This window comes from Centruroides sculpturatus, unplaced genomic scaffold (assembly GCF_000671375.1).
Source record: "Centruroides sculpturatus isolate CEXI.00-Female unplaced genomic scaffold, Cexi_2.0 scaffold4, whole genome shotgun sequence".
Taxonomy (NCBI): domain Eukaryota; kingdom Metazoa; phylum Arthropoda; class Arachnida; order Scorpiones; family Buthidae; genus Centruroides; species Centruroides sculpturatus.
In genome coordinates, this window is record NW_019384444.1 from 1,957,848 (window position 1) to 1,984,099 (window position 26,252).

Genomic DNA, 26,252 nt, shown 5'->3' on the forward strand with positions numbered 1-26,252 from the left:
TTAATTATAATAAATATAATTATGTATGGCGTCATCTGATACGATATTTTGTTATAAAAACTTTTTATATCTTAAATTAAATATTATAAAATGGCAAAAGGTTTATGTTAGAGGGTAGTGATGAGTTTTATTTTAAAAAATGTAAATGTTAATAACAAACATCTTTATTAAATCCGACTTCTATCTAGATAGAACACTTTTTTTTTATCTCCTCACTCCCTCCATCTTTAACCACCACTAAGTTTAATAGCATCAATGTCCCTTATACATTAGCTCCCATGCCAAATTTCGTTACTTTATCATTACCTCAGCTGAGATATTAAACGAAATAGACCCCAACAAACACAACTGAATTTTTTCTGGGTTTTTCTTTGAGTTCGCGAGGCCTCAAAATGTGGATATTTGCAAAAAATCTGAGGGTCAAATTTGACACGATTTCAATTCTTTCCCTAGTTATGTATATATAACGACTGGGAAACTAAAAGTACTTTTTAAGATTTTATTTTTTATTATTAATAAAAATAACATAAGGATAGAAAGCTTTAAGGATAATGTACAAATATGCATATGCCAAAAATTTTACTTAATATATCCTTTCTAGCAATAACTTATTAGCTTAATAACTTCCCCTGCTCTGTTATATACAACAGATGGAAAGTATGGCGATCGGTCAAAACCTAATCCCCAAGGCTTTTACATTTTTTGACTCTAAACCTTGAAACGTCGAGAAATGCAAAAATAATTTTTACTGTATGTATGGATGTTATGTGGGTGTGTGTTTGTGTCCGGGAGCATAATTTTGTTCACCCTCTTTAAAGCTTAATAACTCTCGTACTTTTGTCGAAAACTTCTGAAATTTTGCACGTAGGTTTGTGTATTAGGAGCATTAATGCTATTAAATTTTGATGGTTAAAGGTCGAGGGAATGGAGAGACAGATAGAGATGTGTGTCATATCTCGAGAAGGCAAGAGCAATAAAATTCTTATGCTTTCACAACATTACAGATAAATTAATAGATATATGCCAATAATAGCTGAATAACACGACAAATTTAATAAATAAACACTAAATTTTTAATTGTTTTAAATATATATCACAATAATAACAATTTAAATTTTGTATAAGTGAAATTTCACATTTTAAATTTATTAAATACATCTTTACCGTATTTTAAAAACTTGCAAAAAATATTAAAAATAATTAATCATAATTAATAATAATCATTACAATTGAATTAAAACGTCTCATTAAAAATAAAAATAATAATTATTGCTAGATTTTCCCATAGACGCAGTTATAGGGGATATAGAAGAGTATTGTCCCCAACACCAGTCAAAAAATTTATCGAATTTTTGTTAAGTTATATCTGTATCTATACTAATATACAAAGCGAGAATGTTTGTTTGTTTGCTAGAGGTAATCCCAAAATCTACTTAACTGAATTTTAAAAATTCTTTTGCTATTGGAAAGCTTATTTCTTCCTGATGAACATAGGCTATATATTATTTACATGTTAAAAACCGAAAATGAACGAGAACGCTGGTTTATCGCACAGTGGCATAGCGTGGGTGTCAGCCACCCGGGGCAAAGGAAAATTTCGCCGTCCCCTTATTTAGGTATCTCAATTTAAAAGACTAAAATTCAGTTTCGTCACAGAATAAGTAATGAAAAATTCCGTGCTAGTGTTGCCACCTTTTTAAAATCGCTGACCCGGACGGCAGGTGAGGTTTGTTCGAACAGAAGTTCCTGACGCTTGCGTATGTCATTTTGCAATGCGAAGAATAATGTGCAGTGCATGCCGGTTCTAAATCAGTTACAGTTAGCGACTAGGGAGACTTGGGTAGGAGTAACGTAAGTAACCTAGATGACTTAGCTCTATTAGATATTGGAGGTGTATGTGAATACGATTGAATCGTGTAAGAAAAAAACAAAAAAAGGTCGACAGGTCGCGCATAGTATCGCCGTGTAAAATTAATAGCTCATCCGGACGGTGAGTCGATTCCCGGACTCTCCGGATGGTAACACTATTCCGTGCTCATTTCGATCGGTCCGAATCGTAGGTGCGACAAAAATAGGAAATAAAATGGTTCAAATTTTTACAAGATATTATTATTTATTGTGAAATTTTTACGCCCCCTAAAAGTGCCGCCCGGGGCGGGCTGCCACTCCCGCCCCTCCCGCCCCCACTACGCAACGCCACTGTTATCGCAGCATTTGTCTAGCAACAGTATTTACAGTATCTGCTTCATTCGAGATCAATCTCCTTGCCACCTGGTGGGCTTTTTAATAATTTATTATCTTATATTTTCGGTTTCGATTCGTGCAGTTTGGGTAGTTGTGTATATGCTTTGTTTATATTGTCTTTGGTCGTTCGTTTCTTATAATAATACTCTTATGTTATAAGATACAACTATATGGAGAGAATTTATTTCCCTTATATCAAACTTTTTTAAGTAGGCCTGCAGTATTTTTATGTATTAATTGTTTTAGTACAGTATTAACCCATTATACTATTATCTAAAAATATATGGACTACCATAAAACTTGGACGCGTCGCTCCTTCTCTGATTTCACCCTTAACTCCAAATATTTTGACGATCTGTACAAATTTTGCATAATTAGTCCCTACAATCCTCTAAAATATAGCTACGTTAAAACTCGGATTCTCTCGCCTTCTCCCTGATTTCATCCCCCACAAATTGCCAACCCTTTGACTGATTTGCACCAAATTTTGCATAGTTACTCTGCCAATCTGCGGGAAATATACGCTAACCTATAACGAGGACGACTCAAGTCCCTTCCTAAGTTTCCGGACAACGCTGGACATTCATTGCTAGTTTATATTACTACATATATGAATAATAAATTAGTTGTTCCATAGTTCTTAGAGTGACTTTCAACGAAAAGCTTCGGAGATCACATTCCGACCCTCAAGGAATAAGCTCTATCTTCGCTCAGATTCCACACATTTTCTTAATTCTTGATAAGCTTATTGTAAATTAGAAATTTACATTTGTAAAAGATTTGATTGATCGGTTTTATTTTAGACAATAATGAATTTATATATAAAATTTCAATCATTTGTTTCAGCTATAAATTCATTAAGATTTCACAATTTCAATAAGATTTCACAATTCTCTTAAAGACTAGTCAATGTTCGATTTCATCAAATACTTTATGTTATATTAGAACATCATAAAAATGTGATTATCTCATCTATGAAATAATATATATGTTTTTCTGCTACAAGATCTTATCTGAAAATTTATCTAAAGAAGTTAAATATAAAATAAATGAGATTGAAATTTTAGTATAAATTTCTTAGTATTTCTTATAATATCAGATATTTATATTAAGAAATTTCTATTAATTTAATATAATAATAATATAAATTATTTTGATGTTTTGATACTATAAAATTTTAAAATTTTCAGGATTTTCGACATTAGTTTAAAAAACAAATATATAAAAGTTTTATTTATCAGAGAATAAATTTGATATAGATTTTTTTAAAAATATAGTTTATTACATAAATATTTATCTTTACAGCTTACCCTGGTTGATACGCCGGGAATCATGGAAAACAGAAAGCCTCAAGACAGAGGTTATCCATTCAATGATGCATTTCAATGGTTCATCGATAGAGCCGATGCCATATACGTGGTCTTCGATCCAAGCAAATTAGAAATTGGTTCCGAATTAGAAGCTCTTTTGGACCAACTAAAAGGACGCGAAGCCCAAATTCGATTTATACTCAATAAAGCTGATACTATTAGACGTAGCGATATTATGAAGGTGATCGGTCAATTATTCTGGAATCTGTCGCCATTAATGGGCAGTACTGAGGCACCTGTTATTTATGCTGTATCGTTAATGACGAAGCCTTTTCATCCAGGATCACCGGCAAAATTTCTTCTCGATCAAGAAATGACATTTTTAAGCGACCTTCGAGAAACGATTGAAAGAGGAGTTGAAAATCGTATCCTTTATGCCAGACGTCACGCAGTTCGAGTACGTAATCATGCAAAAATGGTAGACTGTTACCTTGCAACCTACTACAAACACAAATCCATATTCAGCAACAGAAAGAAAATAGCCGATCAAATCACCGAAAATCCTGATAAATACAGTATTTATCAAGGTCTCAGCACTTTGACCAATGTCAGCCGTTACGATCTTCCAGATCCCGACATATATCGTGAATTTTTCAATCTTCATCCATTATACGATTTTAAACCTCTTCAGTCAACATGCAGTTATTTCAGAGGATGCCCTCTCGACAAACTGGATATTGCCATTTCTTACGACCTTCCGGATCTGTTGAGGAAATACAAAAAGCATTTCAACAAAGTGAATAACACAGATCAAAAGGAAGATGATAAAACTAGATGAACAGAAAGACCGAATGGAATTGGGACGGTCTAATCCGGACCAACAAATCAAGTGTCGCACGCACTTGTAGGATTTACAAATCCTACAGTCGCTGCAAAAAGTAGTGAATGGGTAAAGTGTTGTCAGTTGATGAGTTTTGCCATGAAAAATTTCGTAGAAAGCCGAATCAAAATTAATGTGGAGAAAGGAGTGTTTTTATTCACAAAATTTGTTATTCCACTTACTGCATTTTTCCAATGAAATTAGAAAATACCTTCAGCAAAAGTAGATATGTAAAATTATGGACGACATTCCTAGGATCAAAAAATGGACACATTCCCATCAACTGACAACATATCATACATTCTAACCCGGTCAATATTATCTTTAGTCGATTGTGAATCATTCTAAGCAGTCTACTCACCAAAGAATGGAACAATTGTGAGTAAAGATTATCGACTGTTTATCATCGCGTAATGCAAACTTCATTTCATTCAAAATTTGTGAACTAAAGAAGTGCCTTTAGTATATAGACTATATCACCTCTTAATTAAAAAAGCTTCAAATTCATTGTTTGTTTCAACTGTTTCCTATGTCATCTGATGTATTCATGCCATAAATTAAATTTCTTTCGAATTGATACTGTGATACGAAGATTATAAATTTAAATAAAAATGTGTTACAACTGATATTATGAATAAATATTAAAATAAAGTTAATCAAGTTATGTATACATCAGTATATTCAATGTAGCTTCATCCCTAAATAAATAGTAAAACACTCATATTTGAGAATGTTTAATGAATAATTCGTCATACTAGAAAGAAATACGATCGTATTTTTGTAAGTAAAAAATATGGATGATTGCAGGTTATAGGAACCTATATCTTGGTCATTCAAAGCCAAAAACTTTGGATTGAATGCAATGTTTTGCTATTTGGCTTATTTTCTAGTTTAATTTTCTTTCGAGAATTTTAGAAAATTCAACAAATTTTAAACATTGTTTCAGAATAACAAATCCTGATCTATAAACATGCAAAAGACTATCTTATAAATTTTGATTTGATCAAGCTGAATTTTTTTTTTTTTTTCTTATCAGTAAGAAAGTTATGGATTAGGTTCGATTTTGGCAATAGCCTTTTGAATGTTGGCCAAAATATTTTTAAAGATGATCTAAACATGATTTTTGAGATATAAACTAAAAATTCCTCGGAGATAGTTTTTAAAATACGAAGCATTTGGCTGTTTTCTCTACAGCTCAGAAATGCTACAATAAAATCCATTTCTCACTCCATTCTCTATCTCAATTTTGTAAGTGTTTTTTTAAAAACAAGGATCGAAATTACATTTTATTATTTCATAATTATCGTTAGTTAGCAGTCCTATAGAGATATAGCAACGAAATGTAACTATGAAAGTGAATAAAAACAACTAGTAATACAGGTCACGTGAAAGAAATTCAATTTAATCCGATCTATTTATCAGGTTATTTTTTGAAATTATCATGAACCTACTAACTTTAGCATAATTAAACAGTTAAATTTGATATGTCTTTCCAAAAGTTTGATCTTTGTAAAGATTCAAACTTCATCATTTAAAAAAACAGAAAATGCATAGGATTTCTTAAGATACAAAAATTGATATGAGTCTTTGGATAAATTTCAACAGTTGAATAATGCAGATAAAACTCACTAAATGAGAGCACAAGTATATTAATCTTAATTTCTTTCATTTAAAAATATAATTAGAGGCAATATAACTGAATACATTTAAACAATAAGTTATAGAAAAAATAGCAAAACAATTTATTATCATAATTACCAAATTAATTATGTAAAAACATTTTTTAAATTAGTCATTGTAAATTCGTAGATTAAAAAAGAAAAAGAAATTTTGTATACAGTCAAACCTCGGTTTTCGAACCAAATTCGTTCCTAAAAGTTGTTCGAAAATCGATTTGTTCTAAAACCGAAACAAATTTTCCTATAAGAAACAATATAGAATGAATTAATCTGTTCCCAATCATCAAACAAAGCCTTCTATCTCTTTTTTATCTATATTTCGTGCATAAAAATGCCTACAAATAAAATATAATATAATATCATCTATATCAATTCTATATATAGGCTATATATTGAAAGCAAAATGTTATGTTTCAATTGTTTTGATTTCAATTTTTTAATTACTTAATAAGTTTTGATTTTATTTTTCATTTTTGTTTCGGTTTCAGTGTAAGTTTTAATTAATAATTAAATTTTAAAATAAAATAATATTTTTAGTTTTAACTAACTTGCTAGATAGTAAGCTCACTAATAAATAAATATTAATACATGTTTGTTATTTAACTTAAGCATACACGCATTCTTGAATGTCATTTATATTACGTGAATGTCAATTAACGCGATTTTTATTAATTAATTTGACGTCATCTCTGATTCATGACCGGCTCTTGTATTTTCTAAAATATAAATACATATCGTGCGATTATTTTCATATCTTATCGGCACGACTCAAGCTCGGAATGAGGGCTTTTTCGATTCCCCCAAATTGTAGCCCGCCTTGTGAGAGCATCAAAGTCAAAGGAACCATACCTGTACGGGCGACCCTTCGCGAGATATTGCCCTGCAAATAATACCTTACGTCATTTCCGGTCACGTGACCCCCGCCCAAAAGGGATCCCAGAATATCGCGCCCGTGGCCCTCGGGCCGTGTGGAAGAGGCAGGCGGCAGCAGCGATGAGTACAGAGCGGGGAGGCTCGCGTGAGAGAAGCTAAGAAAGGGAAATGTGTGCATTTTTTTTTGTAGCTTGTTCGTAAACCGAAGGCAAATGAGTTCAAAATTTTGTTCACAAACCGAATTTTTCGAAAAGCGAGGCGTTCGAAACCCGAGGTTTGTAAGTTTATAAATAATCGAAGAAAATATAAATAAAATTTGGGTGCATTACTTAAGATGAGAATCTAATTGAAATCTAACGAAAACTTATATAGAAGGATATCAAAAAATTTTGGAAGCTTCCTGAAAACCGAATGATCGACAATCTAAAGGAGGATGCACACATGCGGTGTGGCAGAATGATGTCACTTTTTTCGCTGCAGAAGCCGATTTTCTGCCGCTTTTCTCGTGTCGCGAAAGTTGGTTGAATTCTATCTTTTGCGGCGGCCGCAACCAAGACGCGATTCTAACAGTTAATAATAGTTTGTGTGGTAGTCACGTGAGAAAATAGAATCACATGGTGTTTTAATGGCGGAAAGTTCGACGCGGTTAACTGAGATAACTGACATTAGAATAAAGAGGAAATGATAATAAATTTAACAGAAATTCTACACAAATAATCATATATAATTTAATTAAAACGGAAAAAACAACCGAATGTTACTCGAAATAGTATTTTTTATTGAGAGATCTTAATCGAAGAATAAGCGTATTTTGTACACCAGTTCTTTCTCGATCGAAGAAAATATCTCTAACCCAAAATCGGCACAATTCAAGCTCCATGAGGGAGTCGGCGACCCCCAAAATTATAGACGCAGTAAAGTTCAAATCACCACATACGCCAGTTAAAATTCAAAACTTATATATACAGGGTGTCCCAACGAAAACGAAACGACAGAGATATCGCGTTCGTCCAAGCAAATCGCTCGGACAGGTCGATTTTATTCTCAAGGGGGACATTTTCTGCAATGAAGTTTTTGCGATTCTGAATACAACAGACAACAAAATTTTTAAAAACTTATTCATTTTTTATTAACTAAACAAACATTTATTTCAAATAAAGTAACACAAACTATTAAAAAACATAAAAAAAAACCTTTTAAGCTAGACCGCATATGCAAGGAAAATTAAGTTGATCATAAAATTAAGGTTGATAATGTGTTATCTGTTTCCAAATGTTATAATACAGTATTTTGAGATTTAATAACTTACTGTAAAGTGACATAAGAACATGTAACTGTCTTGACAAGATAAGCAATCTCATCTTCTTGACATGACCTATCTCTTCAGAAGTCATACCGTGAGATGCCTCTTCGTCTACGTCAACAAGCTTATTTCACATTAAGCTTGACCACATAGTGATTCAATTCGAATTTAAGATTATTATTATTTGTTTTGTCGGGATAAAAATCGTCTAGCACACTCGTTTTAACCGCGCTTTTAGTCGTTCGACAGACGATGTTGGTCGCCATAGGAACGCTACTCGGACAACATCTGAAGACTCGACCGCTCATTGGTTAAAAGACATCACGCCATCTGCGGACGTCTTGGAGAGCTTTAGCTTAAAAGGTTTTTTTTATGTTTTTTAATAGTTTGTGTTACTTTATTTGAAATAAATGTTTGTTTAGTTAATAAAAAATGAATAAATTTTTAAAAATTTTGTTGTCTGTTGTATTCAGAATCGCAAAAACTTAATTGCAGATGTCCCCCTTGAGAATAAAATCGACCTGTCCGAGCGATTTGCTTGGACGAACGCGATATCTCTGCCGTTTCGTTTTCGTTGGGACACCCTGTATATTGAAATAAACGTATGTACAGTTACAAAGTTCACAAAACAAACATTTATAAAACGTTAATTATAACAAAGTTCAACACATTTTCTACTACAATAGGTCCGTCGAAAAGACACCTTGCAACGAACTAACTCTAGTCCTTTACAGTCCAACGAGACGAGACAAGCTTCGGGGCAGCTTCGGCGAACTAAGGTCCAACGTGAGTTCCCTTCAAGCGCCCAAGGTGAACTGAACTTCCCGCCACAACTCAATCCTTTTATAGGATTGAAGCAGAATTGGATTCCACCAATCAGAACTTAGCAGCTCTACAGGACGTCCGCCGATGGCGTGATGTCGCTCAACCAATGAGCGGTCGAGTCTTCAAAAGTGGTCTGATCGCTGTTTTTATGGTGACAACCGTCGTTAGTCGAACGATTGGAAAAGCGCGGGAAAACCGTGTGCCAGACGATTTTTATCCCGACAGACGCCTTTGTGCAAACAAAAAAGTCAAAGGAACCATATCCCTACGAGCGACCCTTCACGAGATATAACCCTGTAAAGAATCGCCTACGTTATTTTACGTTCACCGCGCCCAAAGGGAGCCCCGGAGTTTCGCGGGCGCGGTCTCGAGGTGTCAGGGAACGCCTACCGTTCAAAAAAATGTGCACGTTCCCCTTTCTTAGCTTTTCTCACGCGAGCCTCCCCGCTCTGTCCTCGTCACCGCCGCCGCCTGCCCCTTCCACACGGCCCGCGGGTCACACGCGCGATATTCTGGGGTCCCTTTTGGGCGCGGAGTCACGTGACTGAAAATGACGTAAGGTATTATTTTCAGGCAATATCTCGCAAAGGTTCGCCCGTACAGGTATGGTTCCTTTGACTTTGATGCTCGCACAAGGGCGGACTATAATTTGGGGGAATCGAAAAAGCCCTGATTCGGAGCTTGAATCGTGCCGATAGAATATGAAAATAATCACACAATATATATTTATATTTTAGAAAATACAAGGGAAGTGGTGCTTCCACAGTTTCCATGGACAGCACGCCACTGATTTGCACCACCATTATGTTTGTACCAATTTCTTAATATCTTTAATCGTTGTAAATTTTACAACGATTAAAGTACGAATGTTTCACAGTAATCCAAGTACGATTATTGATCGGTATGATTATGCGCATTATGTTTGTACCAGTTTTTAATATAAAGATATTAAATTATTTTGGAAAATATTTGGAATATATCGTGGAATACAAATAATTGGAATATATTGTGGAATACAAATATTCCACGATATAATGCAGAATAATAGGTATTCTGCATGCGGACATGGTAATTTGTAGGTCCGCACCTATCTACCATTAGAGTCGCATTCAGAGCCGGTGCGACAAGTATATAAAGCCTTTGCTACCGTGCTGGAGTAATGCGTTCGCAATGCCGAAAGCAATTAGTCCTGACATCAGATCGCTTGTGCTTCGACACAAGGAGGAAAAGAAAACCGTTGCCGAAATTAGCAATATTCTAAAAATATCGCCGAGAAGTGTCTCTCGCATAATTAAACTGCATCGGGAGACTAATTCCCTGTCTCCAAAGAAGTCGACGGGTCGACCCAGGAGTACGACTGCAGAAGATGCTCTGCTGGCGTCGACCAGTCGGGCAAATCCGTTTGCCACGTCAAAAGTGTTACAAGAAGAGCTGCACCTGAATGTCTCAAGGGACACGGTGAAGAGACGGTATGTAACATTTGTAGGATAGTAGTCACACGTCCTTCGAATACATTAGTAACATGTTCTTGCATATACAGAAATGTAGAAAGCAGGATATTACATATATATTTATTTCATTAATAGGTTGAGAGAAAACAAATTATACGGCAGAAGAGCTGCTAAAAAGGAAAATTTAAATTAGAAAATGGATTATTTTCTAATTCACCATGTAAGATTCCAGTTTCTAGGAAAAAAAAACAAATAGCAATTTCTTCGTCATTTGACAATTGTCATATTATAAAATTTAATTTAAATCGAATAATAACAAACTGACCAAAAGGAACAATTACGGCCAACTTCGAAAAAACATTACAGTAACTTTGAGGTAATGTATTGTACTGTACATCACTCCTACCAAGAAACGTAATTTACATAACCACATGATGTTGAATGACGCAACTGTACTATGTAAAGTAGATTGAAAAATAAACAAAAAAAATTATTTTAACTTTTAATACGACTTTGTTAAAGTTGAAATTTAACTTTTTAAATTTCTACCAACACGAAAATTTGCTAATCGTTTTCGATATCATATGTATATTAACAATCCTTGTTTAAATTCATAATCGACTTTTATAACTTTTATACAAACTTAAATAAAAGGGTAGGTTTGCATTTTAATTAACTTTATATACTATTTAATCTAAATTAAAGCAAATACTGTATTAAGATGTAAACGCGAATCGGATTTCGTTAATTGACTGGTGTCCCCGTTAACCAAAGAGTACATCATAATTATAAACGATATTTTGAGAAAATAAATACTTATAATGAAATTTAAGGATAATATTAATTATAAGTTTTATATTTTGCCATACAAAATGAGAGTAAAAGGTATGAGATCTATTATAGATTGACACAATTAATTGAATTCAATAAACACTCAGAAAATTGTAATCATCACAGTAACACCTTAAATCACTGAGAAACAATTTATTACATCAGCTAAAGTCTTCAACCTGCTCAACAGGCCATCATCACGTTTAAAATTCTGGAACACATTAGGCGTTTTGGTAACGCGCGTTTTAAAGAACCAAGAGTTCTGCATAGGCGTACATACTCAAACGCGCGCTTTTGGCCAAACGCGCGTTGATAGATTTTTGTTAAAACACGCGTTTTACGGGCGTCAGCCGCGCGTTTTGAGCTATATGTGCTGAGATGATGTTGTACATTCGATCGCGCGCTTTCGGGTAGAGTGGACGTACGTTGGCCGAATTGGAGAACGATCATTTTGATACTGATCTATTTATTGATGAAATCTAAAAGAGACCAGCCATCGTCAAATAATTTTATAGATATTCTAAAATAATTAAAAACTTTGGGTTCATATTATCTTAGTTTTGGATACAATGTCAGAAACATTCCATGCGTCAGTCTATCTCGTAATATTGGGTGCATCCAAAATTCTCTTTGCCTCTGCCATCGTCTTTTATAACGACGATGGAGGAGGCACACACAAGCAATTACTTTCACGTCCATTTCCAAACTGAGCCAGTGCTAACGCGCGTTTAACGCAACGCAAAACGCCTAATGTGTACAAGCCCTAACAACCGATCCTTATCACACAGAATATGTGAGAACATATTTAAAATTACAAAGACGTTCNTTGGATTATTACGAATAGGATTAAATTCGAAATTTATAATTCGATTCTAGCTTTTCAGCATGAAAAATAAATATTTAAAAACCGATTTCTATGACAAATTATTAATTGGATTTTGTTAAGAATTAAAAACACTGTAATAATAATTATGACGAGGAATATGTGAGAACATATTTAAAATTACAAAGACGTTCGAATATATCGTCATTCGATTTCAAAATAAATATATAAATAATACAATATTGGTATATGGATTACAGTAATAAAACAATAAAAAAGGAAACGATAAAAATAAATAAAAGATAAATGAAACAAAAAGGAAAAAGTACAGTACATCCATAATATCAATTTCACACTGAATGGACGTTATGAATTAGATTCATAACATCTTTCTTTGATTCTAGTTACAAATGTTGACGTCCCCTGTAAATGGGCTTTTGCTGCATGTGACAGGAGTTTGTATAAAAGCCCCATTCGTACTTTAAGTTATCGTAACTTTATAATTTAGATTGGATAAAAATTAAACATTTAATGCTTTTTAGAATATTATTACTCTAAGAAATTTTTTCTGTTTTAGTGATATATTTTTATATTTATATAATACTTATCATTACTTCACGTTTAATTGTTTGGTTTTAGAAACAGAATACTGTATTTGATGAATTAAAATAACAAAATAAAATTATTTAAATCCAACATCTGTTTTTCCATAAAATTTTCCTCATGCACTTTTTTTTTTATCTCGATAGAAATGTGTTAAAAATTAATATTGGATTTCATTATCATTCCTTTTGATCGCTTATCACTGAGATCGACTTAAAACGGGAAGATTTCGAATTGAGTTGACTCAAATTTATTAATTAATTATATTTATTCAGTGTGAAAGTAAATATAAAAATTCAGGAATTGATTTTGAAAACTTTGTCATTAGAAAATTATTTGAATTTTATAAGAATAAAAAATCATCTAAGAATCATCTAAGAATCGTACACAAAAATATTGAAAGTTGTTCTTTTTTAGCAGATTATTATTTGTTTAATTATCAAAATTAACCGAATTGTACTATAGACATTTAANGCGCACTTTTAAATTATTTTAAACTGCGTTATTTATTTATTCATTCATTCATTTTAATATAAATAAATAAATAATGGAAAGTTGAAAATATAATAATAAGCGATTTATTTTTTTGTTTCATTTAATAAAGAATTTTTACACAGACGAAATAAAATTTTCATTTACACTGTAAAAAAATTAATAATATTAATTAAAATTCTATGCAAATACCACTATAGGAAAATATTTATAATATAATTTAAGATTAAAACACGCACATTTTTCAGATTTATTGAAATCAATCAAGATTACTTATCATCTGGCTCAAGAATAATTTTAAAACCCATTTAATTAAAGCATTATATATGACATTTACATAAAATCTCATTTTCTGAAATGTGATGATAAGAAAATAAAATAGCAGTAAACTAAAATTTTATTTATTTCAGTACTCATAAGTAGGACCTTTATCATAATGCTATAGAGTTTAAACAGCAGTCATTTTAGAAATTATGAGAAATAATGAAGAAACTATATTAGTTTCTTCCTGCAGTGTACTTTGGAGTGATGTGGGTATTCAATCCCCAATAGCTTTAAGAATAAAATTTAAACAAAAAACAGTTTTAAACAACAAATCCAAAATTACATTTTATTAATGAATAATTCAATATCAGTCAGTTATTTTATTTCTTATGATGATAAAAAAATGAATGCTCAGTTATCAATTGCTTATTCGTACTATATGATTATGGATTGTTGTAGAAGAAAGATCATAGTTCAGATATTGAGCTTGTTTTTGAAGTTTCCTTCCAGATGTATTTGCAACATTGTAGGACATTTGTCTGGCAGGTATATATGGAATACTCATTTGCCAGCAGTGAGGGTAAGGGACACTAAATTTTTCTTCATTCTGACTATACTTTTTAGATCATCCTCCCAGATCACTCCCAGAGCAAAATCTTAGTTATGCTACTGGTTTCTTCACTATTACATATATAATGTAATAAATACAGCCTATGTTTCCATTATATTATCCATTATATTTCTTTTATCAAAAAAAAAAAAAAAAGTAAATGTTTATGTACATACACTTTGTTTTCATGGAGGTAAAAAAGGAAATGTCCCTCTTTACCCGAAATATTTTTGAATATCTCAGCCTATCATCAGAAATACAAAACAATCATTGTATCCCTAATACTGGACTAAGAGACCCAAAAATATTCAGGGTTAAGAGATTTAATTTTTGGGTTCAAGAAAATAGGAAAATGTACATATTAAGGTCATTAGAGAAATAAACTTGTTAATATACATAATGAAATATAAAATTTTAAAATGTTTAAAATTTGATATTATAATATAACTAAAATTGAGGGCATTTATAAAAAAACATCTAGTACATTTTTTTGAATTTTGTTATTAAATACTAAGTTGAATTTTTGATATTTCAAGAGATGATGAATCATTAGCAGAACAGAAACAAGAAGCGTTGTATAAATACTGTTAAATGATAATTCATTTAAGATGAATTTGATTTAAGCTTTTGAAATTGTATTTTAAAAATAATTAAAACAAATAGCTTCAAAATTAAATTATTAATAACACAGAATAAGATATTGGATATTTTTAAAATGTTTGATATTAGTGTATGTGTGTGTTAAAAGATTGAAATTATGAGTGAAGTTATTAATATCATCATAATTCTGAAACAATTTTAGTTATTTTAAAAAATTATTTCAAAAGTTTAAATTGAGTTTATTATATCCAGATTATTATCTAACAGTTTTTTATATAATACTCATGTTTCTGTTATACTAATGAATCATCATCTCTTCAACCAATAAAAGTTCAATTTTGTATTTAATAACAAAATTTTAAAAATTTGTGATTTTTTTTTCTTTTTATATAAATGCTCTGTTTTAGTTCTAACATCAATTTCTTTGGTGATTTGCTTTTTGTCCTTATATTACAATATGAATCTATGAGTAACAATTATAATCTCTGGTTGCTATTTGTATGGAAAACATAACATTTGTAAAAAATCCTGAAAATGAAGTCATCCATGCTTTAGTGACAAAATAGAATTTACCTTTTAAGTCTGTATGAAAAAAACAAAATTTTGAACCATTTTAATCATAAATCTAAATATTAGTAACAAAAAACCATTTGTAATTTTGTAGACTCCTGTAACCCACTAAATTGTAACATATAAGGCTGAAGAGGAATAGACAACCTGTCCAAAATGAATACTGTTGTAATAATAAACCTGTCTACCTACTTCTGTTTGATTACTCTGACAATGTCAATAGTGAGTGATAAGTTTTCCATAGAACCAGAAACTTATTGCTCATAGATTCATATCAATTTCTTTCTTTAATGTTTTTGTTCTCTAATGAGTACTACACTTTTAGAATAAAACATTACTTTTATAACAGTTAACAGAATAAATTTAATTTTTTCATTTCAGTGATTTTCTAATATTATCAGACCTTTATATGTATATATATATGGTTTAATTGCATCGTTGTTTAAAATGATTTTATATGTATAAATCCATTTTCAAAAAAATTAAACATTGATAAATAAAACATTGATATGTAATAAATTTATTTTAATGAATTAATATAGATTATTTCCTAATATTTTCCTTGCAAGTCAAATTTATATAAGTTTATTTACTTTGAAAGTATAGTTTGTAACTAACAAACAACTAGATTTTAATTACATAAATACTAGATATAAGTAAATTGATTTAGAATTTTATTTAAAAATGTTAGAAACATTCACATTAAAAACTTTCTTAATCATTTTTAAGATAGATAAATAATATGATTATATTAATAGTTAAAATACTGTTCCTTGGAATAAAATTTTTTAATATAACAAACATTTTAGAATTTAAACTTTATTTTTGAGACTTTAAGATAAAATGTTGGACTTAATTCCATAAGTACAATATACAACTAAGTACTACATTATTTTTAATATACCATAAAATAATAGCTGATTTTTCAACGTAATTTTATTTATTAATAACAATTATCTATGTCTTGAACACACTTCTTTTGTTTTATTTTTAATTATAGTTTTGTTTAAAATAATAATTAGATTTGATAATGTTACCAAATATTTTCTGTTTAGTTTATTGCTATTTGAAATTTATCAAAAATAAACTTTTAGTATATACACTAGTTTCTGCTTTATTGAGCATGTAAAAACCGTTTTGAGTAATCCCTAATATTTTATTTTATATCAAGTAATATTATCTATTAAATTGTAATTTATTTATTGTAAAACTTAGCTGGAATTATAGGAACAAAACAAACATCTTTCGATCTTTGAATGTGCACCTAACTTTCTAAATACAGTAGAATCTCATTTTAACAAATCATGGAATAATGGATTATTTTTCCCCAGGTGCCACCAAATTAATGTAATTTTACCTCCTTTTAGTGGATCCATAACTCAGAATAATGGATTTTTTTTTTCTAGCTCCATCTATTATAAACTTTACATTTTTTCAATGTTTAGTTAATATTTGGATTTCTGGAAATTTATACACTTCAATTATGCACTTGTTACATCTGAGATATGTGTAACTGAAGAATTGTAGGAAGACCCTAGTGAACACTCTGACACTGATCCAAGTGCAAGGCCATTGAGTCTTTCCAAGTCATGAAGTTCTTCCTGACGAATTTTAGCATAAACGAACAGGGTGTACACGACATTACTAATATCAAGCAATTGTTGTACTTACTCAATGGGTAGAAAAACAGCATCAAAACAAACCAAGATAACTTTTTTAACAAATTGTGAAGTCAAGTGAAATGCTAATGACATACATAATTTGTTTCTTGTGCTTACATTATATACAGTTTCCATTAGGTTTGTTGTAGACACATATAACATAATATATGATCTTATAACATGTGTTTCTATAGAATAAAGAATAGATTTCAAGAAACTGAATAATTTCAGGTACAGTTATTTCTTATATGTAGAAGGTTATAAACAGATATGTGTTTCAAATAATGAATATTTTCCTGGGTGCACAGCAAATCTGTTGTTTGTGTTGTAATGAAGTCTTGGAATAACAAATGATTCTCAGAGCCTGAGCAATCTGTTAAATGAGATTCTACTATATAGTTTACAAATATAGTTTGAATTGTTTGTATAACAAGAAAATAGAATAGTAAAATGATGAAATTCCAAATTTGTATATAATGAAAAGTTTTACAATGTTAAATCAAATGTCAAATATGTTGATAAGCTATATTGATACAATAGGTTTTATGAATCAGAATGTCATAGAATGTTACATCATAAATTCATAGGTGATTTAAAAATAAAAAAAATAATTGTAAAATTTAGTTCAGAATGTTATTAAATTGATATCAAATACATTATTGATATTAAATAGATATAAAGTGAATAATGATTAGCTTCATTTACATACAAGAGAATAGAAATAAATAATAAAGTTAATATTAATTACATTACTAATCATGAATAATAATATAGTAAATTATTTTAATAAATTATAGAGGAACATATAGTTAATGATAAAACCTATGCTGAAGAAATAGAAGATAATGGACAGAATTTATTTGAAAATCATGTACGGTTATTTGGAGAGAAAAATTGTGATCATATCGATAAAACATTATTTCTTAGTGATGATGAAGCAAATGATGAAGCTGTTACTCAGAATATTTTAATGAAACTTTCAGCAATTTATAAATATGCTGTGAAGCCATTAGAATTTGCTTATAAATTTGTTGATTTAAACAAACATGTTGTGAGTGGTAAGTTTTTAAAAATATTTTTTATTATCTTTTCTTTCCTAAGATTTATTTATAATTTTGGAGCAGATGGTGAAATATTTGCATTGCCAAGAGTTGTATTTGTTGGACCATGGAGTACAGGAAAATCATCAATCATTAATTACATTCTTGGTGTTGAGAATACTACAAGTTCATTGCCAAGTGGTAATTTATATAATTTTTGTATGAAAGAATTTATGATACACTGTAATAATAATTTTTCATATTTTTCTATTCTAAGCATATTAAATATTAATAGTATAAGTTTCTTATTGATATTATAGATTTAAATGTTTACATCAAATTACATTTAAGACATATACAAATATATATTTATAATATAAATTAAATATGGAGAGAGTCAAAAACTAAGTTGCAATATACAAGAACTTTTCATTGATAAATGATATTTAGATGAAATCTGGTAGTAACATTGGTAATACTTGCAGCTATAAGGCATAGCAGATTTGTTGACATGGCTGCAGAAGCTAATCTGTTTTCAGTCACGAAAGAGGTTGTTTCCTTTAGATGTAGCATCCAAATTGGAGTTCATGCAGAAACTCATTTCTTATAGGAAAAAAATGTAACCTTACTGAAATTCAATACCATTTGAGGAAAGTGTACAGCAAGAAAGCTTTTGCATGACAATGCCACATCTCATTCAGTGAGCATCACAAAGGCTCTACTAGAAAAATTCAAATAGCCTGTATGTGAACATCCTCCCTATAGTCCAGACTTTGTGCCTTGTGATTTCCATGTGTTCAGCCCTATGAAAAAGGACTTTCAAATTGCCAATACAAGTCCAATGAAGATGTTACAAATTCAACACAAAAATGGTTATCATATATTGGACAGAAATAAGGAATTATTGATATTAAATAGATATAAAGTGAATAATGATTAGCTTCATTTACATATAAGAGAATAGAAATAAATAATAAAGTTAATATTAATTACATTACTAATCATGAATAATAATTCCTTCCAAGAAGGAATAGAAAAACTTATGTCATGCTACAGTAATTGTTTAAATAAACTTGATAATTATCAAAAAGTAGCACTTGGATTGTATGTTCATACAAATAAAAATTTTTGTCCTGTATGTTTCATACTTGTATTTTTGGCATGAGTGCAACTTACTTTTTGACTCATCCTCATAGAAATCAAACATCTCAAAATCTGACATTACAATATTCTATAAATTGTTTACTGTAAGAGAAAAATGAAGTGTGAAAGATTTATATCTAGACTTTTGCTTTTTATACAGTCTAAATAAATGGAAAATATATTGATGGACAAACACTCATTCTTTTTATTTTAGATCTGCCTTTCCCATTTGACATCCACAGACCATTGTGAAGGTCCAGGGGTCCAATTTAGGAGTTTGTGGTATTACTTACGTAAAATCTCTACTTTTTAAAATGCACTCATTTTTGCTGTATCAATACAGTAGAGTACTGCAAACTTGAGTTAATGTGAACTGAGAAGGTGATGAGTTACTGAGAATTACAAGTTTTATGGACTCCTGTGCTAACAGTAAAGTGAGAGAAATGAGATTGTGTTAAAATGCAGGTTCAATTTGACCATCTTTTCATTGGCGGGAGCATGTTGCCAACCTTAGCAGAATTTTGCTAAATTAACAAATTTGTTTAATGAATAGCAGCATAATAATGATGCTAGTCTAAATAGCAGAATGTGTTATGATGTTCCTTATTTTGACAAAAAATTTTGTTTGTCAAAATGTTTGTGTCTACTTCCTAAATTTTTTGCATTTGGCCAGAATTACTCAAATATGAAGTTTCATCTTGATAGGATGATTGAGAATTACTATATCTGTCAGAAATATGTTAAAAAGAGTATGGAATAAGCTTTATTATACACTGGGCATTTTTCATATAATGAATGACCATCTTTACAATATGTAAAACTTTCAGAATTTGTCATTTAAATGGCACTAAGTATAATTGTGCAGCTGTAATACTTGCCTTGGTATAACAAATTAAAAATGTATCATCATTTACAGATACTTTGTAATAAAGTAAGTTTTCAGGGACTGTGGAATATATCTGAAAACATATTTCTACCAATTAATAATCTTACATTTTAAAATTAAATTAAACTATATTAATAAAATTCTTTTTTTAGGTGCACAGCCTACTACTTCAGATTTCACAGTTTTGACTTATGGATCAGAATACAAAACAACAGAAGGAATGGTTTTATCAATGGACAATAGTTATTCATTTTTAGAAAAGTTTGGACATAATTTTTTAGAAAGATTACTGGGAATTCAGATACCAAGTGTATTATTGAAAAAGGTAAATAATATTGTTAATCATTAATAATTGAGTTTTCACTAAGTTTATACAACTAATTTTTTTAATGAAAACAATATTTAATGCATAATTATATACTGTGGATTAAAATATTCAATACTAGGTAAATTAATTCAATAGTATATAATGTGTTTAAAAAATTTTCTTATATAAATTTATATATCATTTTCAAATAATTTCTTTTGTAGTTTTCTATCAAAGCTTCAAAAGGAATTATCTGACAAAGATAAAAATTAATAAATAGAAAAAATAATTATATATTATTTGATTGTTAATATGAATATCTTTAAAATAGAAGGAAAAACTATTCAAATATGAATTTTTTCATTATGATTAAAGTATGTTATTCTAATTAATACTTGAGATGAATTCAATTGTTATATTTTTAATATAACTAATCATATTACTTGAAAATGAATAAACAAGTATAAAAATTTAATACCATAGGTTACTATTTTTTATCAATTGTCTATATATAGTATGTGGATTAGTGCAAAAAAAATGCTAGTGCAATACACCTTGATAATCATGCAAGATCTGACATTGCATAATGAACTAAGGTGACTCATCTACTCATCAAGTAATATTCTTACACATTCTCAAACATCACATTCATTGCTGGTGAATAACAGAACCCAAATATCAATGTATGTAATAATAACATTTCCATCAAAGTTTAGCAATAGATTCAACAAAGGAAAAACAGAGCTGATGTGCATTTTTTGACTGCAGAAGGAGCAGGATCATCCAAAATTCATCAACTGGAGTAGGAATTTTTGAAAAGTACACACTTTGTTGGTGGATGATGCCCAGATAGGTTACCTGCAATAATACCATCCAAAGGATAGGCAAACTCAATTCAATAACAGACATGTCACAGAAGACAAGCTCATTCATTTATGGTTGTATTCACCAACAATGAGTTTAGGGTTGAAGTCAAAGTCAACCAATCAACATTTTTTTTTTGCGTTAAGTATGTGAGTTTTGATTGGTTGATTTTAACTTTGAATCTCAACTCTTTGTTGGTGAAAACAGCCATTAGTGAACATTAGTCATGGTTATGTGCACAATGGGTTCCTCTCATTTGAATAGTAATCAGATGGACTGGATGGCCACACTATTGGGTCATCTCTCACAATACAAGTTGGAAGGAGATAAATGTCTGTCACAAACTGTGGTTAGTGATGAAACTTTGTGCCATCATTTTGAGCCTGAATGCAAGTACCAGCATCATCAATGGAAATACCCTGGATCCCACCTACAAAGAAATCCAAGACCATTCAGAACAGTATAAAAAGATAATGTTGATTGAAACAGGTCATTCATTATTGAATTCTTGGATAAAAGAAAGACCTTTTATGTTATGAGGAAACTCTATGCTCTCTTTGACAAGCAAATAAGCTCAAACATCCTGGGATGTTCTTCAAAGACATTATCCTTCTTCACAAAAATATTTGCCCTCTTACCATCAACCTGATTAAAGATACACTATCTCAATTCTACTGAGAAACAACCAGCCTACTCCGCTTACAGTCCAGATCTCTCATCTTGCAATTTTGACATTTTTACAGATTCACATCAGACAATGAACTGATCAAAAATGGTTCCAGGAGCAGCCAAAAGTAATTTTCTGCCTCATGGAATTAATGCCTATGTGAGGTTTGCCGATTGGGGAGAAAGTGTCACGACAATTGAGCATGAGGGTGAAGACAAGTTCCGCAAATATCTAACAAACTCTCGTGGGAGATTGTCCGGATGACAAGAATCTTGAAGAGGAGCACTGCAAACCAAGGACCAAGAACATCACATCACAACCTTTATTCGCATGGTTTTCATAAGTTTCGTTTGGGTCCCAGACCGAACATTCCTATAGGTCGATATCGATTTGCCCCTGCTCTTCAATTGGTCCCCCTCCTCGTTACGAATTGCAACAAGATCGGAATCCAGATCGTGGGATGAGTTAACACCGACTGACAATTCGATTCCTATCGAAGATGTTCGATCTAAGCACTCAAATTCATCTATTGTTTTAATCTGAGTAGTTCGATTTTCTTAGAAATTTCTACGGATATGTCTTTATATGGACATAAAATAGTCATTTTTTGTTTGATGGTTTCTTTTTGCAACATTATAATAATTATTATTATTATTAATTTTTTTTAATACAAAATTAAAAACGTTTTCTGTGCATGAATTTCGACCCACTTCCAGAGCTTCACACCTAAATGGGCCCTTTCTTTTTAGATAATTAAAATTCTCCTTATTTTATAATGCATTAGGGTGCAACTATGAAGACACAAATTTAGAGCGAGCGAGAGGTTGCGAGCGATTTAGTTTTCGCAAAGAAAAACCATGCACAAACGAGAAGCGGGAAGTAACGCTGGCGAGAGCGAATTTCTGGTTCTCACACATATCTGACAGGTTTTGATATTTATCGTGTATCGCCTCTTCTCACCACATATTCTCACTTGCTAGGAAAATTTACTCGCTCGCATCTGCATAATTGCACCCTTAAAGAGGTTTATTGACTAATCCTCACAGAAGGGTTTGAGTTTAAATCTTCTCTACTAAAAATTATATATATATTTTCTTAAAAAAGATAAATTTTGAAGAATTTTTCCAATTTAAGTAGGAAAATAAAGTTCTTCAAATTTTAAAAGATTAATTTTTTCACCTTCGTATGTTAATCAAATTTTGCTGTCTAATATACTAGAACATCCTGTAATAGACATTTGTTTCAGAATTTATCTAGTTTTTTTGGTCACTTCTTGAAATGCTTTACATAAGTTAGTGAATTCAGAGATATTATAATGGATTTCAATTCCATGCTAAATTCAGTTTATAATAAAGTAATAGTCTACATGTGTCTACACATGAGACAATCACCAAAATGCTAAATATACAAATTATTATGCAATGGCAAAGACTGCAACAATATTGAAGAAACTCCAGGGATATATTCCATCCCTGTCACAGAGGTGGGATTTGATCATAAATTAATGTATATAGGACCATCACAGATCATTACCCAGTAGAATCAGAGAACACAAATATGACATTGGATTATAACAAACCAAGCACCACACTGGCCACCTATTACCACAGAGTCCAGGATAGTTGTAAATAAGGATGAAGCAAAGTTAATAAAACAAGTAGCATTGAGAAACACCAAAGAAGTTTAGAATTGCTGGAGATTGATAAAGCCTCTTTAAGAAGAACTTGCATAAATCACAAAGATTCTGAATCATTTGGGTGGCATGGAAATCATTTTATGAGAAACCAAAAAAGAAAATTTATCAAGAAGCCAATAACCCATAAGTTAGTAGAACATAGTAATATATATTTTTTATCACAATTGGAGCCATCTCATAAACCCAGGCATTTGAAAATTACATGGCCCCAAGAAACCTGTTCATTCCATTTAAAAAATTTTTGAATATATTGGACATATATTATTGCATCTGCTAGCATTCTGATTTAAAATAGTAAAATTTTAAATTCTCAACAGACCTGAAGAAGGCTAATAAAAGGAAGCCTAAAACATTTGTCAGATGGAAAAAACAATTCCAAAAAAGTGCTTAAAGATGTAGTTATTTGTTTTTTCAACTCAGTTTTCAGTTTTATTAAGTTCAAAGTTATGATTTACAGAAGTGCAGAAACATTTTATCTATTTTGTTTTACACCATGGTCTAATAAATCATTAATGTTACATGAAATGCCTAATTTTGTTAGATGCAGAAATGTGAACTTGTTTCAACATATGCAGAAACCTTGTTAACATTTCAAGAAGTGACCAGAAAAACTAAATAAATTCTGAAACATATGTCTATTACAAGATGTGCTAGTGCTTCAAGAAATGGCTAGGCACTTCTTATAATGGCAAATTTCAGCATGTTTTTATGACATATACATATGTTTTCTTTAAGTCATTGGAAATATGATAATTACATATAAAAAAATGCAATCATATTTCATTTACTAACCAAATATTAATTTTGAAATTTATAATCATTTAATACATTATAATTGCTTGAATCATTGAGTTTATTATGCAATAAAATACTGCTTTTTAGTTTGAAAGCTAAATATAGTTTTTTTAAAACATTAGGCAGATAATTTTTAACTTTTCAAATTAACTTATAAATTTTGGAAACAAACATTAAAAATGAAAATATTTTAATTACTTAAACAAGTTAGTTTTATAAAGCTGATAAACAAATGTGTTTCATTAGTTTATTTTTATCCTACTATTTTAATTGAAGTTTTTTGCTCTTAGATATCTGTTTAATATTATGTTAAGAATTTTAATATTATATTCTGCTTATTATAATGTTGAAATTATTTTTATTTTAAGGTAAATTTTATTGATACACCAGGTGTTATTGAAAATCGAAAGCAGAGAGAAAGAGGTTATCCATTTGTGGATGTTTGTAAATGGTTTATTGAACATTCTGACTTAATTGTATTTGTCTTTGACCCAACAAAATTAGATGTTGGAGTTGAATTAGAAGCACTCTTTGGTCTTTTAAAGGGTCATGAAACAAAGGTATTGTATAAAAATGAAAAATGTTGTAATTTAATATTGTGTTACTATAAAACTGAAATTTAATTTTAATAAGTAAGTTATATTGGTTTTACAGGTAAGAATAATTTTGAATAAAGCTGATACAATTACTCCTCAAGAACTTCTTAGAGTATATGGAGCATTGTTTTGGAGTCTTGCCCCATTAATTAATGTTACTGAACCACCACAGGTTTATGTTGGATCATTTTGGTCTAAAGTTTTCAATTTGTTATCACAAGTAAATGTACCATTATTTTTACATGAAGAAATATTGTTTTTAAAAGATTTACATGAAGTTATTGCAAATAGATTAGAAAACAAAATAGCATTTGTGAGACAACATGCTATTAGAGTAAGGAATCATGCACTACTTGTGGATCAGTACTTAAAAACATTACAAAAACACAAGTCAATTTTCCAAGACACAGCAGAGATTGCTATAGATATTGCAAATAATTCTGACCAGTATAAAGTATTTCAAAGTTTATTGATAAATTCAGATATTAATAGAGAAGATTTACATTCACCTAAAGATTATGCAGAATTTTTTGAACTTCATGCAATGAATTCATTTCTTCCTCTCTCAAAACATTGTGGATTTATAAGTTCCTGTCTTCTAGATACAATCAATTATGCAATTCAGTATGAATTACCAGCTCTGTTGGATGAAGTTCAGACATTACAAGGAAAAACTTGTCAAAAAGATTTGTGTAATTCACAAATGAATAGAGTACCTCATCAAAACAGAAATAATTAGTACAAGTATAAATTTTTAAAATTTCTTCCGAAAGAATTTGATTACTTGCAAAATTTTATTTTATTATAAAAGAGATGATATTGAAAAAATTTATTATAATTTATTGAATTTTTTCATGTAAATGTTGAGTCAAAATAATGATTAAATGAAAGTTCATTACCTATATAATGCAAATTTGAAATCTTTTCTAAATATGTGATTATTTATAATCAGTATTACTGTAATATTTCTAAACTGTGTAAATATTATTTATATTACTTAATTTTTATTTTAATATATATTTTTAGAAATATTATATAAAACTTAATATCTATGAAAAACAAAATGTCTGTGATCATTGCTTTCAATAGTTTTATTTAAAATTGTATAATGAATTTATCGTTTCTAATTTATAAAATGTTTTAAAGAGCATTCTATATTTTTCCATTCCAATGTTCAAAATAATTTCAAGATAATGCAATATATGATAGGAAATACAGTATATTTATATTAAAATAATT

General features: G+C 30.1%; 2 protein-coding genes across 3 annotated transcripts in view; both read left to right on the top strand.

Annotated features, from left to right (window-relative positions):
- The window catches only part of LOC111620315 (sarcalumenin-like), a 62,516-nt gene extending 57,359 nt beyond the window's left edge, over positions 1-5,157 (top strand). The window contains exon 8 of the mRNA XM_023362233.1: positions 3,550-5,157. Coding sequence (XP_023218001.1) covers positions 3,550-4,392 — 843 coding nt within the window. The 3' untranslated portion in view covers positions 4,393-5,157. The remainder of the gene's footprint in view (positions 1-3,549) is intronic.
- An 8,745-nt stretch (positions 5,158-13,902) lies between these two features.
- On the top strand, positions 13,903-25,859 carry LOC111620316 (sarcalumenin-like). Of its 2 annotated transcripts, none has more exons than XM_023362234.1 (6): positions 13,903-14,158; positions 17,817-18,077; positions 18,141-18,260; positions 20,241-20,413; positions 24,786-24,977; positions 25,072-25,859. In XM_023362234.1, the coding sequence occupies exons 1-6, from the start codon at positions 14,089-14,091 to the stop codon at positions 25,750-25,752; spliced, it is 1,497 nt and encodes a 498-aa protein (XP_023218002.1). In that variant the 5' UTR covers positions 13,903-14,088; the 3' UTR covers positions 25,753-25,859. The 2 variants fall into 2 exon arrangements, with proteins under 2 accessions (XP_023218002.1, XP_023218003.1); XM_023362235.1 differs by having other exon boundaries at positions 13,906-14,158; positions 18,144-18,260.
- The last annotated feature ends 393 nt before the right edge of the window (positions 25,860-26,252 follow it).

Coding starts and splice junctions, on each gene's coding strand:
- LOC111620316 (XM_023362234.1), top strand. CDS start 14,089: ATGTATTTGCAACATTGTAGGACATTTGTCTGGCAGGTATATATGGAA. Junction 18,261..20,240: donor TACAAGTTCATTGCCAAGTG/GTAATTTATATA, acceptor TTCTTTTTTTAG/GTGCACAGCCTACTACTTCA. Junction 24,978..25,071: donor TAAAGGGTCATGAAACAAAG/GTATTGTATAAA, acceptor TTGGTTTTACAG/GTAAGAATAATTTTGAATAA.